This window comes from Aedes albopictus, chromosome 1 (assembly GCF_035046485.1).
Source record: "Aedes albopictus strain Foshan chromosome 1, AalbF5, whole genome shotgun sequence".
In the NCBI taxonomy this organism is placed as follows: domain Eukaryota; kingdom Metazoa; phylum Arthropoda; class Insecta; order Diptera; family Culicidae; genus Aedes; species Aedes albopictus.
The window spans coordinates 18475072-18492384 of NC_085136.1; the positions used below are offsets into that span (position 1 = coordinate 18475072).

Consider the following 17313-nt stretch of genomic DNA (forward strand, 5'->3'; position numbering starts at 1 on the left):
CAATTTACTTCGCGAATCACTCACTGCGTGGCGCTAGTGTTCTTAGGAGCTTCCAGTTCAGTCTAAACGTCGTATATCTCACGTTCTGGACCACTTAGAAGGATACTGTCTTCGGCAAAGTTGCTCAGAAGACTAAGAGCGTTCGCATAGGAAACAATTTACTTCGCAAATCACTCACTGCGTGGCGCTAGTGTTCTTAGGAGCTTCCAGTTCAGTCTAAACGTCGTATATCTCACGTTCTGGACCACTTAGAAGGATACTGTCTTCGGCAAAGTTGCTCAGAAGACTAAGAGCGTTCGCATAGGAAACAATTTACTTCGCGAATCACTCACTGCGTGGCGCTAGTGTTCTTAGGAGCTTCCAGTTCAGTCTAAACGTCGTATATCTCACGTTCTGGACCACTTAGAAGGATACTATCTTCGCCAAAGTTGCTCAGAAGACTAAGAGCGTTCGCATAGGAAACAATTTACTTCGCAAATCACTCACTGCGTGGCGCTAGTGTTCTTAGGAGCTTCCAGTTCAGTCTAAACGTCGTATATCTCACGTTCTGGACCACTTAGAAGGATACTGTCTTCGGCAAAGTTGCTCAGAAGACTAAGAGCGTTCGCATAGGAAACAATTTACTTCGCGAATCACTCACTGCGTGGCGCTAGTGTTCTTAGGAGCTTCCAGTTCAGTCTAAACGTCGTATATCTCACGTTCTGGACCACTTAGAAGGATACTATCTTCGCCAAAGTTGCTCAGAAGACTAAGAGCGTTCGCATAGGAAACAATTTAGTTCAGGAATCACTCACTGCGTGGTGACTCTGAGAATTTCATGTTCATTATCTTCTATTGAAAATGTTTTGAATCGGTTACAACGTTCCGAACCCACAACCTTGTCAGTGTTCCTAATCGTTTCGTTCACTTATCTCCCAATCTCTCTTCCAGCGAAACTATCTCTCAGTCCCAGTTCGACCATCACATCCAAACTACACCGCAAAGTATTACGGATACCGTCGAAGCGCATTCCGGGCCGAGTCCACTCGGGAAAGCTCGCATCCGTGGCCGGTAAGCTGACCGCCACCAAGCAGCATCTCCGGCAGCAACAGCACCACCAACTTCAGCAACATTCCCAGTTCGGGTTGCAACCGGCACCGCCGCAGCATCCCCCAACGGCAGCCACCAGCGGTGATAACTCCAACGATTCCGGCCTTGGCTTTGACCGGGGCATCGACAGCACCAGTCACCACCATCACCAGCAGCAGCAGCAACAGTCAGCGACGACGACGACGACCACCTCGAGTGGTTCGCTTGGCAGTGCAGCAGGTCGGCCGATCCATCACAGCAGGTGAGTGTCGCGTCGACTTTCTTTCGCGTTGGTTCGATCTGGAACAACTAAAACCCTCTCCCGGGAGCGGGAACTTTCCGCAACAGAAGCGCAGACTTTGCTCGACGAATACCTAAAGGTACCTACTGAAGTTCTCCGCGATCGACCGCTTTATGCGCCGTGAATTGCAGTTCGTGAGGTCTGCTAGCAGTTGCAGTATTACTATTAATTTATGCGCCACCGCAACGCGGAATTGTGGAAGAATTCGTTACGTTTCCGCCGCTGCTACTTATAGCTGAATGTCTAGGTGGGGGTCCCGCCCGAAGGGGGATTTTGACACGCGTGTGAAATTGTTTACGATCCGTCCGCGTCGCGTCCGTGAGGTGGTGCAATGCGGGGCGAGGCCTGGGACATTGAAAGTGCAATGTAATTCGAACGGTGCTTGATGCGCTATCAGAACTTGTTTCGTGCACATCGCGATGTTTGACATGAAAAGGCATAGTACCTCGGACAGTCATTGGCGTAGCTAGAGGGAGGGGGGGAAGGGGCTGGAGCAGTCCCTGGAGAAACGCCTGAATGGAATCCTGCAGGAATTCCTGGGTAAATTCCGGGAGGAATTCCTGGATAAATTCCGGAAGAAATTCCTGGGGTTATTCCTGGAAGAATCCCTGAAGGAATGCCTGGAGGAACCTCTGAATGCAATCCTGTAAGAATTCTTCGAGGAATCTCTACAGAAATTCCTTGAGAAATCTCCAGAGGAATTCTTGTAGGAATGCTTGGACAAATTCAATAAGGAATCCTTGGAGGAACTTCAGGAGGAATGCCTGGAGGTATTCCTATAAGAATTCCTGGAGGAATTTTTAGAGCAATCCCTAGAGAGTAATTCTTGAAGGAATGCCTGGAGGACCCCTGGATCAATTTCTGGAGGAATTCCTGGACGAATCCCTGAAGCAATACCTGAAGTATTTCCGGGGGGTATTCTTGGTGGAATTCCTGGAGGAGTCCCTGGAGAAACGCCTGGAGGAATACCTTGAATAATTCTTGGATGAATTCCGGGAGGAATTTCAGGATAAATTCCTTCAGGAATTCCTGGGGTAATTCCTGGAGGAATTTCTGAAGGAATTCCTGGAGGAACCCTTGAAGACAATCCTGTAAGAATGCTGTATCCCTCTAAAATTATCTTTAAAAAAAATCCAATACTCCTGAAGGAATTCCTCTAGAAATCCTTCAAGTAAATGAAAAAATCTTCAGGTAATTATGGAAAAATTCTTGGATATATCCCTGAAAAAGATGATGGACGGATTTCTAAATTTTTTGAAAAGATCCCAAGAAGAATTTCTAAAGGAATCACTACAGGAACTCTCGGAACAATCCCTGAAATAACTTCTGCAGCAATTCCTGGAACAAAAAATCCTGGAGAAATCCCTAGAGGAATTCCTGCAGGTATGCCTGGAGTTAACCCTGTAGAACTTCATGGAAGAGTTTCAGAAAGTTTACCTGGAGAAATCCTTAGAGCAATTATGGGAGGAATACCTGGAAAAAATTCTGGAAAATCGCATGAGGGATCCCGGGAGAATTTCCTAGACTAATTTCTGGAGGAATTTTTGGACGAATTCCTGGAGGACTCCCTAGAGGAATTCTTGGAGAAATCCCTGAAGCAATTCCCAGAGAAAACCCTGGAGGAACTTCTGGACAAATTTCTGGTGGAATTTCTGAAAGTGTACCTGGAGGAATTCATGGAGAAATTGCTAGAAAAATTATAGGAGGAATCCCTGGAGGAATTTGTGAAGGAATATTTGGAGGATTTCCTGCAGGCATCCCTGGAGAAATTCCTTGTGGATTCTCTAGAGGAATTCTGAAGAATTCCCGGAGCAATCCCTGGATGAATCTGTGAAAGAATTCCTAGAGGAATACCTGGAGAAAATCCTGAAGGAATCCCTGAAAGATTCCCTAGGGGAGGAATCACTGGAGAATTTTTTGAAGAAACTTTTTGTAAAAATCCTGGACGAATTTCTAGAGGAAGATACTTCTCAGGAACCTCAGGCACCTCTGGGCAAATTCCTGGCGTAATCCTAGGAGGAATTCCCTGAAATTCCTGGATAAATTCCTGGAGGAAACCCTGGAAGAATTTCCGGAGAAATCCCTGATAAAAATCCTCAAGGAATTCCTGAAGAAATTCCTTGTGGAATTTCTGGAGGAGTTCTGAGAATTCTGGAAGAATTCCTGGACCAATCGCTAGGTGAATTCCTAAAGAAATCCCTGGATGAACTCGTGAAGGAATTCCTAGAGGAATACCTGGAGAAAACTCCGGATAAATTCCTGGAGGAAACCCTGGAAGAATTTCCGGAGGAATCCCTGACAAAAAAATCCTCAAGGAATTCCTGAAGAAATTCCTGAAAGAATTTCTTCAGGAATCTCTGGAGGACTTCTTGGAGAAATTCCTGGAGGAATTGCTGTAGGAATTTCTAAAAGAATTCCTGGATCCATTTTTGAAAAAAATCTTGGAGGAATTCCTGAAGAAATACGTGGGGTATTCTTGGTGGAATTCCTGGGGGAGTCCCTGGCGAATGCCTGAATGAAATCCTGGAGGAATGTCTGGGGGAATACCTTAAATTATTCCTGGAGTAATTCCTGGTGGAATTCTTAAAGGTATTCCTGGAGGAGTCTCTGAATGGAATCCTGGAGAAAAGCCTGGATGAATCTCTGGAGGAACTCCAGGATGAATGCCTCGAAGCATTTCTAGAAGAATTCCTGGAGGAATTCCTGAAGAAATACCTGTGGTAATTTCTGGAGGTATTCTTGGTGGAATTCCTGGAGGTGTCCCTGGAGAAATGCTTGGATGGAGTCCTGGAGAAATGCCTGGAGGAATACCTTGAATAATTCTTTGATGAATTCCGGGAGGAATTCCTGGATGAATTCCGGGAGGAATACCTGGATGAATTCCTAGAGGAATTCCTGGATTAATTCCGGGAGGAATTCCTGGGGTTATTCCTGGAAAAATTCCTGAAGGAATGCCTGGAGGAACCCCTGAAGACAATCCTGTAAGAATTCCATAAAATTACTGAAGAACTTTCAGGAAAAATCCTTGGAGGAATCCCTGATAGAATTCCAGGAGAAATTACTGGAGGAATCCCTGGTGTAATCTTTAGAGGAATTCCTTGGGATATTTCAGGAGAAATCCCCGAAGGAATTCCTGGAGAAATCCCTAGAGGAATTCCTGCAGGTATGCCTGGAGTAAAGCCTGTAGGAATCCCTGGAGGGTTTTCAGAAAGTATACCTGGAGGAATCGCTGGATGAATTCCTGGAGGAATCATTAGATCAATTATGGGAGGAATCCCTTGCAAATTTTCTGAAGGAAACGCTAGAAACATTTCGGGAGGAACTTCTAGACAAATTTCTGGAGGATCCCTTGGAGGAATTTCCGGACGAACTCCCTAGAAGAATTCTTGGAGAAATCCCTGGAAGAATTCCAGAAGAAATCCCTGAAGCAATTTCTTGAGGAATCGCTGAAGGAAATCCTGGAGGAACTTCTGGACAAATTGCCTAGACGAATCCTGGGAGAAATCCCTGGAGAAATTTCTGAAGGAACCTCTCGAGAAATTCTTGGAGGAATCCTTGGAGAAATTTTTGGAGATATTTTTGGATGCATCCCTGGGGGAATTCTTGACAAAATACCTGGAGGAATTTCTGGAGAAAGCTCAGGCGGAATGCCTGGAGGAGCTTCTCAACAAAGTCTCAGCGAAATCCCAGGAGGAATTCTTGAGGTAAATCCATGGAACTATCGCTGGGAGAATTCCTGGAGAAATTGCTGTAGGAATTTCCATAGAAATTCCCGGATCAATTTCTCGAGAAATTCCTGGAGGTTTTCTTGGTGGAATTCCTGGAGGAGTCCCTGGAGAAATGCCTGGATGAAATCCTAGAGGAATGCCTGGAGGAGTACCTTGAATAATTCCTGGACAAATTCCGGGAGGAATTTTTGAAGGAATCCCTGAAGGATTTCCTGGAGAAATTGCTGGAGAAGTTGCCGCAGTAATTTCTGAATTTTTTTGTGCACAAATCAGCCTATTCTACACACATCAGCGTGGTGCTGGCAGCGGTGGCCAACTTCTGGAAGATAGGTGGATTTTTTTTACTCGTGTATTGTTTCTTGGGAGAATTCCGATAGAGTCTTTTCTGGGCGAATTCCTGAAGAATTGTTTGGAGAAATGTCTCAAAACGCTTCTAGCATATAAGAACTTGTATGGTTGAAGTAAGTCACAGCGACTGCAAAAGAATAACAGGATATATTCCTGAATGAATCGCAGGAAGAATTTCTGAAGAAACTCCTTTGTAGGAGCTGCAGGGGTATTCTTAAAGGAATTCATGGATGGATTCCTGAATAAATCGGTGAACGAACACCCTTAAAGATTCATTCCTGGATTTCTTCTTGGTGGATTTTCTGACTCCCTGTTTGCTGTATCCCTCTAAAGTTATCTTAAAAAAATCCAATACTCCTGAAGGAATTCCTCTAGAAATCCTTCAAGTAAATGCAAAAATCTTCAGGTAATTCTAGGAAAAATTCTTGGGTAAATCCCTGAAAAGGATGATGGACGAATTTCTAAATTTTTTGAAAAGATCCCGAGAAGAATTTCTTAAGGAATCACTACAGGAATTCCGGGAGCAATCCCTGAAAGAACTTCCGCAGCAATACCTGAAAAAAAAAAAGAATCCTAGAAAAATCCCTAGAGGAATTCCTGCAGGTATGCCTGGAGTTAACCCTGTAGAACTTCCTGGAGGAATTTCAGAAAGTTTACCTGGAGAAATCCTTAGAGCAATTATGGGAGGAATACATGGAAAAAATTCTGGAAAATCGCATGAGGAATCCCGGGAGGATTTCCTAGACTAATTTCTGGAGGAATCATTGGAGGAATTTTTGGACGAATTCCTGGAGGACTCCCTAGAAGAATTCCTGGAGAAATCCCTGAAGCAATTCCCAGAGAAAACCCTGGAGGAACTTCTGGACAAATTTCTGGTGGAATTTCTGAAAGTATACCTGGAGGAATTCATGGAGAAATTGCTAGAAAAATTATAGGTGGAATTTGTGAAGGAATATTTGGAGGATTTCCTGCAGGCATCCCTGGAGAAATTCCTTGTGGAATCTCTAGAGGAATTCTGAAGAATTCCCGGAGCAATCCCTGGGTGAATTTCTAAAGAAATGCCTGGATGAATCTGTGAAGGAATTCCTAGAGGAATACCTGGAGAAAATCCTGGAAAAAATCCTGAAGGAATCCCTGAAAGATTCCCTAGGGGAGGAATCACTGGAGAAATTTTTGAAGAAACCTTTTGTAAAAATCCTGGACGAATTTCTAGAGGAAGATACTTCTCAGGAACCTCAGGCACCTCTGGACAAATTTCTGGCGTAATCCTAGGAGGAATTCCCTGAAATTCCTGGATAAATTCCTGAAGGAAACCCTGGAGAAATCCCTGACAGAAATCCTCAAGGAATTCCTGAAGAAATTCCTGAAAGAATTTCTTCAGGAATCCCTGCAGGACTTCTTGGAGAATCTCCTGGAGGAATCCCTGGAGGAATTTGTGAAGGAATAATTGAAGGATTTCCTGCAGGCATCCCTGGAGAAATTCCTTGTGGAATTTCTGGAGCAGTTCTGAGAATTCTGTAAGAATTCCTGGACCAATTCCTAGGTGAATTCCTAAAGAAATCCCTGGATGAACCCGTGAAGGAATTCCTAGAGGAATACCTGGAGAAAACTCCGGATAAATTCCTGGAGGAAACCCTGGAAGAATTTCCGGAGGAATCCCTGACAAAAAAATCCTCAAGGAATTCCTGAAGAAATTCCTGAAAGAATGTCTTCAGGAATCTCTGGAGGACTTCTTGGAGAAATTCCTGGAGGAATTGCTGTAGGAATTTCTAAAAGAATTCCTGGATCCATTTTTGAAAAAAATCTTGGAGGAATTCCTGAAGAAATACGTGGGGTATTCTTGGTGGAATTCCAGGGGGAGTCCCTGGCGAATGCCTGAATGAAATCCTGGAGGAATGTCTGGGGGAATACCTTAAATTATTCCTGGAGTAATTCCTGGTGGAATTCTTAAAGGTATTCCTGGAGGAGTCTCTGAATGGAATCCTGGAGAAAAGCCTGGATGAATCTCTGGAGGAACTCCAGGATGAATGCCTCGAAGCATTTCTAGAAGAATTCCTGGAGGAATTCCTGAAGAAATACCTGTGGTAATTTCTGGAGGTATTCTTGGTGGAATTCCTGGAGGTGTCCCTGGAGAAATGCTTGGATGGAGTCCTGGAGAAATGCCTGGAGGAATACCTTGAATAATTCTTTGATGAATTCAGGGAGGAATTCCTGGATGAATTCCGGGAGGAATACCTGGATGAATTCCTAGAGGAATTCCTGGATTAATTCCGGGAGGAATTCCTGGGGTTATTCCTGGAAAAATTCCTGAAGGAATGCCTGGAGGAACCCCTGAAGACAATCCTGTAAGAATTCCTAGAGGAATCTCTCCAGAAAATCCTTGAGAAATCTCCAGAGGAATTCCTGTAGGAGTCCCTGCATAAATTCCATGAGGAATCCTTGAAGGAATCCCTGGAGGAACTTCAGGAGGAATGCCTGGAGGTATTCCTATAAGAATTCCTGGAGGAATTTCTAGAGCAATCCCTAGAGAGGATACCCTAGAGGACCCCTGGATGAATTCCTGGATCAATTTCTGGAGAAATCCCTGAAGAAATACCTGTAGTATTTCCGGGGGGTATTCTTGGTGGAATTCCTGGAGGAGTCCCTGGAGAAACGCCTGAATGGAATCCTGGAGAAATGCCTGGATGAATCCCTTAAATAATTCTTGGATGAATTCCGTGAGGAATTCCTGGATAAATTCCGGGAGGAATTCCTGGATTAATTCCGGGAGGAATACCTGGATAAATTTCGGGAGGAATTCCTGGTGTTATTCCTGGAGGAATCCCTGAAGGAATGTCTGGAGGAACCCCTGAAGACAATCCTGTAAGAATTCCTAGAGGAATTCCTAAAGCAATCCCTAGAGAGGATTCCCTAGAGGAATTCCTGAAGGAATTCCTGGAGGAGTCCCTGGAGAAATGCCTGGATGGAATCCTGGTGGAATGCCTGAAAAAATACCTTGAATAATTCCTGGATAAATTCCGGGAGGAAATCCTGGATAAATTCCGGGAGGAATTCCTGGGGTTATTCCTGGAGGAATCCCTGAAGGAATGCCTGGAGGAACCCCTGGAGACATGCCTGTAAGAATTCCTGGAGGAATCTCTTGAGAAATTTCTAGAGGATTCCGTGCATAAAATTAATGAAGAACTTTCAGGAAAAATCCTTGGAGGAATCTCTGATAGAATTCCAGGAGAAATTTCTGGAGGAATCCCTGGTGTAATGTTCAGAGGAATTCCTTGGGATATTTCAGGAGAAATCTCCGAAGGAATTCCTGTAGAAATCCCTAGAGGAATTCCTGCAGGTATGCCTGGAGTAAAGCCTGTAGGAATCCCTGGAGGGTATACCTGGAGGAATCACTGGATGAATTCCTGGAGGAATCATTAGAACAATTATGGGAGGAATCCCTTGAAAAATTTCTGGAGCAAACGCTAGAAACTTTTCGGGAGGAACTTCTAGACAAATTTCTGGAGGATTCCTTGGAGGAATTTCCGGACGAATTCCAGGAGAACTTCCTAGAAGAATTCTTGGAGAAATCCCTGGAAGAATTTTAGAAGAAATCCCTGAAGCAATTTCTTGAAGAATCGCTGAAGGAAATCCTGGAGGAACTTCTGGACAAATTGCCTAGAGAGAGGTTCTGAAGGAACCTCTCGAGAAATTCTTGGAGAAATTTTTGGAGATATTCTTGGATGAATCCCTGGGGGAATTCTTGAAAAAATACCTGGAGGAATTTCTGGAGAAAGCTCAGGCGGAATGCCTGAACAAATTCCTAGCGAAATCCCAGGAGGAATTCTTGAGGTAATTCCATGGAACTATCGCTGAGAGAATTCCTGGAGAAATTGCTGTAGGAATTTCCATAGAAATTCCTGGATCAATTTCTCGAGAAATTCCTGGAGGTTTTCTTGGTGGAATTCCTGGAGGAGTCCCTGGAGAAATGCCTGGATGAAATCCTAGAGGAATGCCTGGAGGAGTACCTTGAATAATTCCTGGACAAATTCCGGGAGGAATTTTTGAAGGAATCCCTGAAGGATTTCCTGGAGAAATTGCTGGAGAAGTTGCCGCAGTAATTTCTGAATTTTTTGTGCACAAATCAGCCTATTCTACACACATCAGCGTGGTGCTGGCAGCGGTGGCCAACTTCTGGAAGATAGGAGGATTTTTTTTACTCGTGTATTGTTTCTTGGGAGAATTCCGATAGAGTCTTTTCTGGGCCGAATTCCTGAAGAATTGTTTGGAGAAATGTCTCAAAACGCTTCTAGCATATAAGAACTTGTATGGTTGAAGTAAGTCACAGCGACTGCAAAAGAATAACAGGATATATTCCTGAATGAATCGCAGGAAGAATTTCTGAAGAAACTCCTTTGTAGGAGCTGCAGGGGTATTCTTAAAGGAATTCATGGATGGATTCCTGAATAAATCGGTGAACGAACTCCTTAAATATTCATTCCTGGAAATCTTCTTGGTGGATTTTCTGACTCCCTGTTTGCTGTATCCCTCTAAAGTTATCTTAAAAAAATCCAATACTCCTGAAGGAATTTCTCTGGAAATCCTTCAAGTAAATGCAAAAATCTTCAGGTAATTCTAGGAAAAATTCTTGGGTAAATCCCTGAAAAGGATGATGGACGAATTTCTAAATTTTTTGAAAAGATCCCGAGAAGAATTTCTAAAGGAATCACTACAGGAATTCCGGGAGCAATCCCTGAAATAACTTCCGCAGCAATACCTGAAAAAAATAATCCTAGAGAAATCCCTAGAGGAATTCCTGCAGGTATGCCTGGAGTTAACCCTGTAGAACTTCCTGGAGGAATTTCAGAAAGTTTACCTGGAGAAATCCTTAGAGCAATTATGGGAGGAATACCTGGAAAAAATTCTGAAAAATCGCATGAGGGATCCCGGGAGGATTTCCTAGACTAATTTCTGGAGGAATCATTGGAGGAATTTTTGGACGAATTCCTGGAGGACTCCCTAGAAGAATTCTTGGAGAAATCCCTGGAAGAATTCCTGGAGAAATCCCTGATGCAATTCCCAGAGGAATCCCTGGAGGAAACCCTGGAGGAACTTCTAGACAAATTTCTGACGGAATCCCTGAAGAAATTCCTGGAGGAATTTCTGAAAGTATACCTGGAGGAATTCCTGGAGAAATCGCTAAAAAAATTCTTAGAGGAATCCCTGGAGGAATAATTGAAAAATTTGCTGCAGGCATCCCTGGAGAAATTCCTTGTGGAATCTCTAGAGCAATTCTGAGAAGGACCTCTGGGAGAATTCCCGGAGCAATCCCTAGGTGAATTTCTAAAGAAATTCCTGGATGAATCTGTGAATAAGTTCCTGAAGGAATTCGTAGAGAAATACCTGGAGAAAACCGTGGAAAAATTCCTGAAGGAATGCCTGAAAGATTCCCTAGGGGAGGAATCCCTGGAGAAATTTCTGAAGAAATCTTTTGAAAAAAATCCTGGAGGAATCCCTTAAGCAACTTCTCAGGAACCTCAGGAACCTCTGGGCAAATTCCTGGCGTAATCCTAGGAGGAATTCCCTGAAATTCCTGGAAAAATTCCTGGAGAAAACCCTGGAACAATTTCCGGAAGAATTCCTGACAAAAATCCTCAAGGAGTTCCTGAAGAAATTCCTGAAAGAATTTCTTCAGGAATCCCTGGAGGAATTTGTGAAGGAATAATTGAAGGATTTCCTGCAGGCATCCCTGGAGAAATTCCTTGTGGAATCTCTCTGGAAATTTCGACTATCCGGAGTGAAATGGTTTTTGGTGTCATCCGGGTAATCGAGTCGCACATGTATTGAGCTTTATTTGAATCTGCATGACCAGTGTTGCCGGCAGTACCATCTTTATTTTTTGTGTCGCAATGTAAAACAATGTACACACTTAATTTAGAATGCCGAGTCTCGGTTTACGAATGCCGAGATTTGCACAGCCGAGTAGTCAGCTAAACAATTTCATGAGATTTCAGCTTTTTAACTGTCGAGAATCAGTATAACACGCCTTGTTGCCAAGCAACATACCATGTTGTTAACTGAGTCTCGGTTAACATTCTGAAACCGAGATTTGCACAGCCGAGCTCGGTAAATGAAACTGAGTGTGTACTGCACTTGAGGTGCACTAAAACTTTGTCAAACATTTGAATTACCTATCTCACACCGGATCTGATATATTGAGCTCTATTTTATGGTCAGTGCTGCCAGCAATAATAGAATGTTTGTGCCGCAATGTGAAATAATGTACTGCACTTGAGGTGCACTATACCATTGTTGAACTTTCGAAGTGCCTATCTCACACCGGATCTGAGTTATTGGTCTCTATATTCTATATTCTATATGATCAGTGATGCCAGCAATAATATATTTTTGTGTCGCAATGTGAAACAATGATCTGTACTTGTGGTTCACTATGACATTGTCGAATATTCGAATTGCTTATCTCACACCGAATCTGAGATATTGAGTTTTATTTATTTATATGCATGGTCAGTGTTGCCAGCAATTACATAACATTTCATCGCAATGTGAAACAATGCACTGCACTTGAGGTGTTCTATAACATTGTGAATATTGAGCTATATTTGAATCTGCATGACCAGTGTTGCCAGCTACTGCAATAATTCTGTGTCGTTAAATGACGTCAACAATTTCTGTGTTTTCAAATGATCTTTGGCAACTTGACTTCGACATAATCTTAACGGAACAATCGAATTCGATATATTATCTCAAAACCGTGTTTGATATTATGCACTTATGCAGTGTTGCCAGTTGCAAAGATAATTTTGTAGAAACAAATTATACAAAGACAAGTACTCAAGCTAAATCTAGATGACTTGCTGATAATGTGTTACGTTACTTCAAACTACAATGAATATGAACACCATCCCCAATTGTAGTAAATTACATATTCAGATTTTTATTTACAGTACAGCAATGTTGCCAGCTTTAAAAAACAAAACTTCGTTTTTTCTATGCAACATGAAGTAGCGTTTGACGACGTAAATTATGTTGAAGAGTCTGATATATTGCAGACATTCATATGTATATATTCAGCAATATATGATTCTATTTGAACAGTGTTGCCATCTAACATCAGAAATAATGATATCAGGAGCTATCACTGGTTGGCCTTGGTTGTCCTTTCGAACTTTACTGAACATTACATGTGTATATTTAGAAAACTATTCAGGAATAATCTAAATTGGGGCTGCTGCCAAACCTCCAAAATGATCAGAGTGTGCCTGGATACAAGTTTGGTTTGCTTAGCCACGCTAAAGCAAGTGGAACTTTTATTGCTCACAAACTTTGCCATTCAATAGGAAAACGTTTTTCTGTTTAAGAAAATATGTGTAAAACTTGCCCAAAGTTTGTAAATTATTCTTACAAGCCCTCAAGGACCAAATCAGCTGAATGCGCATACGTTTGCTGCAATAGATCTGTTTAAACTTTGTGTGGATGAGTTCGTGCGTGCACTTTGAAATTGATCTCCATAAACATAAGCAACTCAACAACGGGGAACACTTGATTGTGACAACACATTCGTCGCCAATTTTAACAGTAAGCAAGTTGATTCAAGCCAGCAGGTTGCCCCTGCCCGAATCGCAGCAACCCGGTTTTTCCGGGCAGCATTGTTTTGCGGACACTCACTTACACGCTAACGCCGCTCAGCACAAAAGTGCATAATTTCCAGACTACACCAAAAATGTGTAACCCTTGCACATTCACAAAATCAGCTCCTGAGTCCGCAAAACCGTTAAATTCGCAAAAATTTTTGTACAGCAATCTAGCTAGGTTTACTAGTGACCTTGGAAAACAAAAAAAAATCGACATTTCGCATCTAGACGAATGTACGAGCTGTTTTTTGAGAATGTGTAACTGTAACACATTTTTGTGTGGTCTGGAAATTATGCACTTATGAGTAGGGCTTACACATTTTAGTGCTGAGCGGTTTTACTGTGTATGCCTCATGCCTTTCGTGTCTGACTATCTGTTCTGTTTACATGTTTGCCTACCTGCTAGATTGCTGGACAACGACTCGCTACGAGCGCTGAAGTGAATCACTCTGTTCTAGGGTGGCCCCCTTCGATGTGTCATTGTTGATAATGACGCTACATGAATTAGTGGGACCTCTCTTATCTGCCTTGCCGATGTTCTCCACAGTAGGCTGGTATAGCTTGCTTCTTGATTTGCGAATACAGTCAAGACTACTATTGGTGATTTATACAGTAGCCATCGCCTTCTAAGATACACAGTGCTGTATCGATGGCCATGTTATTTTCTTGGCTTTAAAGTGGATTTAACCGGCTTAAAACTCAATTGTTTTCGCTATAACCATGATACAGCCAAAGTACAACCTCGATAAAACTTTAAATGTTACCAGGATAACCTTTTTGCATGGTTGTAAACTCTACCGAATAGTCTATGACGTTTGCGGCCGAACTTTTCAACTGCCGCAAAAACTGGGAAATTATCAAAATACTTCAATATAAGTTAATGGCTAATTGTCGTCTCCACAGGCGACCAAACAGAAGTAATCATCGACGAATGAGAATTGCGTAGGGTAAGAGCCCATATATTACCTGAACTTCGCAATTCAGCACAGAATGAGTCAGAGCGATTTGCACCCTCCCCATGAACTGGAGTCATGCTTGGACGGAAATATTCACACCACAGTCAGTGGTCGAAGCCGCGAGCTCCCACCCTGCGACGGCGCCGATGAAAAACAGATTGTTTTCAATTAGTGTGTAATAAAGGGCGCGATTGGATGAGCGAGAGGGGGAACCTAACAAGATCTCCGATCGAGATAGCACCAAGCGATCGCACTGCGAACAACGTACTCTACAGCCAGACGGGACGGTGAGCGAGGTGCATGACTAGGCAAAAATAAAATACTTTCGCACACTGAATTGCTGAGATATGGATATCTTCCAAAAGGTGGGGAGGGGGAATCCTTGGCACGAGCGGAAATGCGAAACGGGAATCAAAATGATTAATAGCCTAATTTGCGCCACAACAACAACAGAACAGCATTTCATTCATGAGTCGAGTTGTGCACCGCGTTTGGATAATGACCATGAAGAATACTAATAGGTAAGGTGATGGCTACTGAAGTTGTATGGCAGGGGTGTGGTGAGATGCTCTGATAAAGCTGTAAATATTGACACGTTTAATTGATGTTTCTATTTCACCCGATTTGGAGGAAATAACAACATTGAGTCCAAGTAACATTTTGATGACCAATTAGTCTTGTAGAGGTTTTGAGAACCGTAATAAAACCTTGTACCTTCTATTTTGGTTTTATGATGGTTTCAATAACCTCTTCTAGTTTATTTGACTAAAAAATGTTATATGACATGTCAAACCTCCAAGTAGCAGTGTCAAAGTTCCTATCAAAGTTCCAGAAGGAATCGCAGAAAGAGTCCCCGAGGGAATTCTAAGAGGAGTCCCTGAAAGAATTTCAGCATGAATCCCAAAGGAATTCCAGGAGGAATCCCCAGAGGATTTCTATGAGGAATCATCTACGGATATCCATCAGGAACCCTCGAAGGAATGCCAGGAGGAATCCTCCGAGGATTCTTGGATGAATCCCCAAAAGAATTCCCGGAAGAATCCCCGAAAGAGTTCCAGGAGGAATTCCCGAAAGAATTCCAAGAGGAATTCCAGGAGGAGTACCCGAAACAGTTCCAGGACGAAGGCCCGTAATAATTTCAGGAGGAAACCCCGAAGGAATTCCAGTGGAAATTTTCGAAGGAGTTCCAGGAGGAATTCCCGAATGAATTCCACGAGGAATCTCCGAAGGAATTTCAGGAGGAATCTCCGAAGGAATTTCAGGAGGAATCTCCGAAGGAATTCCAGGAGGAGTTCCTGAAAGAATTCCAGGCGGAATCCCCGAAGGAATTTCAAGAAGTATCCGCGAAGGAATTCCAGGAGGAATCCCCGAAGAAATTCCATGAGGAATCCCTGAAACAGCTCCAGAAGGAAACCTCGAAGTAATTCCAGGAGGAATCTCCAGAGGATTTCTATGAGGAATCATCAACGGATATCCATCAGGAACCCTCGAAGGAATGTCAGGAGGAATCTTCGGAGGATTCTTGGATGAATCCCCGAAAGAATTCCTGGAAGAATCCGCGAAAGAGTTCCAGGAGAAATTCCCGAAAGAATTCCAGGAGGAGTCCCCGAAACAGTTCCAGGACGAAGGCCCGTAATAATTTCAAAGAGGAATCCCCGAAGGAATTCCAGTGGAAAGTTTCGATGGAGTTCCAGGAGGAATTTCCGAATGAATTCCAGGAGGAATCCCCGATGGTGTTCAAAGAAGTATCCGCGAAGGAATTCCAGGAGGAATCCCCGAAGAAATTCCATAAGGAATCCCTGAAACAGTTCCAGAAGGAAACACCGAAGTAATTGCAGGAGGAATCCCAAATGGAATTCCAGGAGGAATTCTCGGAAAATTCCCCAAGGAGTTCCAAGAGGAATCCCCGAAGGAATTTCAAGAGGAATCCCCGAAGAAATTCCAAGAAGAATCTCCGAAGGAATTACAGGAGGAATCTCCAACGGAAGTCCAGGAGAAACGCTGAAGGAAGTCCAGGAGGAATCCCCGGAGAATTCCAGTAGGAATTTTCGAAGAAGTTGCAGGAGGAATTCCAGGAAGAATTCCTGGAGGAATCCCCGAAGGAATTCCAGGAGGAATCCCCGAAGAAGCCCAGTTGGGCTTATATACTAACAGAGTTCTTCAAGGGTTAATTTTCGCGATTATAACCACCGCCGATTAAAACACAGGACTGTGATGTTCTAGTAATGCGGTAGATTACAATTCACCTGATAGGAGATGAAGATGGTTTCATACATAATTCTAACAAGCTCCTAGAGATATACCCGAAGGAATAACAGGATGAATTTCCAACGGAAGTCCAGCAGGAATCGCTGAAGGAAATCTAGGAGGAATCCCCGAGGCATTCCAGGAGTAATCCTTGAAGCAAATCTAGAAGGAAGTCCAGGAAGAATTCCAGGACTAATCTCCGAAGGAATACCAGGAGGAATACCCGAAAGAATTCCCGAAGAAATCGCTGGGAAAGAATTCCCACGAGAAGTCGCTGAAGGAATACCAGGAGGAAACCACGAAACAGTTTCAGGAGGAATGCCCAAAGGAATTCCAGGAGGAATCCCCGAAGGAATTCCAGGAGGAATCCCCGAAGGAATTGCAAGAGCAATTCTCGAAGAATTCTAGGTGAAATTCCAGGAAGTTTTTCAGAATCCCCGAATAAATTCCAAGAAGAATCCCCGAAGGAATTCCAAGAGGAATCCCCGAAGGAAGTCCAGAAGGAATCCCTGCAGGAATGATTTTCAGACGGAGTCGTTGAAGGATTTTCAAGAAGAACCCTTGATGGATTTCCAGGAGGAATCATTGGAAGATTTTCTGCGGGAATTTTTCCAGGAAGGGGGGAGGATTTCCAAAAGGAACCACCGGAGGATTTTCAGAAGGAATCCGCGAAAGAAGAATCCTGAAGATTCCAGAAGGAAATCCTGGAGGATTTCCTGAAGAAATCATGGATGCATTCCTGTAGGAACTCAATGTATCCATGGGTTACCCTTCAAGGAAATCCTAAAGATATGCCTCATTATAGTCCTAAGCAAATTCTTGTAGGAAGTCCTCAAAAATGCCTGAAGGAACTCCTGTAGAAGTTCCTGAAGCAATTTCTGTAGCAATCTCTGATGTAACTCCAGGAGGCATCCGAACTTTTCCTCTTGGAAAAGTCTCCCAATCCAGGAGCGATCCCTGAAAGAATCTCTAAACAAACTTCTCGAGGAATCCCATAAGGAATTGCTGAACTAATCGCTGTACGAGCTTCT

At 43.2% G+C, this 17313-nt stretch overlaps 1 protein-coding gene across 10 annotated transcripts in view; it reads left to right on the forward strand.

Moving 5' to 3' along the window:
- Positions 1 to 17313, forward strand: part of LOC109412265 (nuclear factor of activated T-cells 5) — a 379626-nt gene that overhangs the window by 86416 nt on the left and 275897 nt on the right. For all 10 annotated transcript variants that reach the window (XM_062844140.1, XM_062844137.1, XM_062844136.1 and 7 more), the window contains one exon: positions 931 to 1330. In XM_062844140.1, coding sequence (XP_062700124.1) covers positions 931 to 1330 — 400 coding nt within the window. The remainder of the gene's footprint in view (positions 1 to 930; positions 1331 to 17313) is intronic.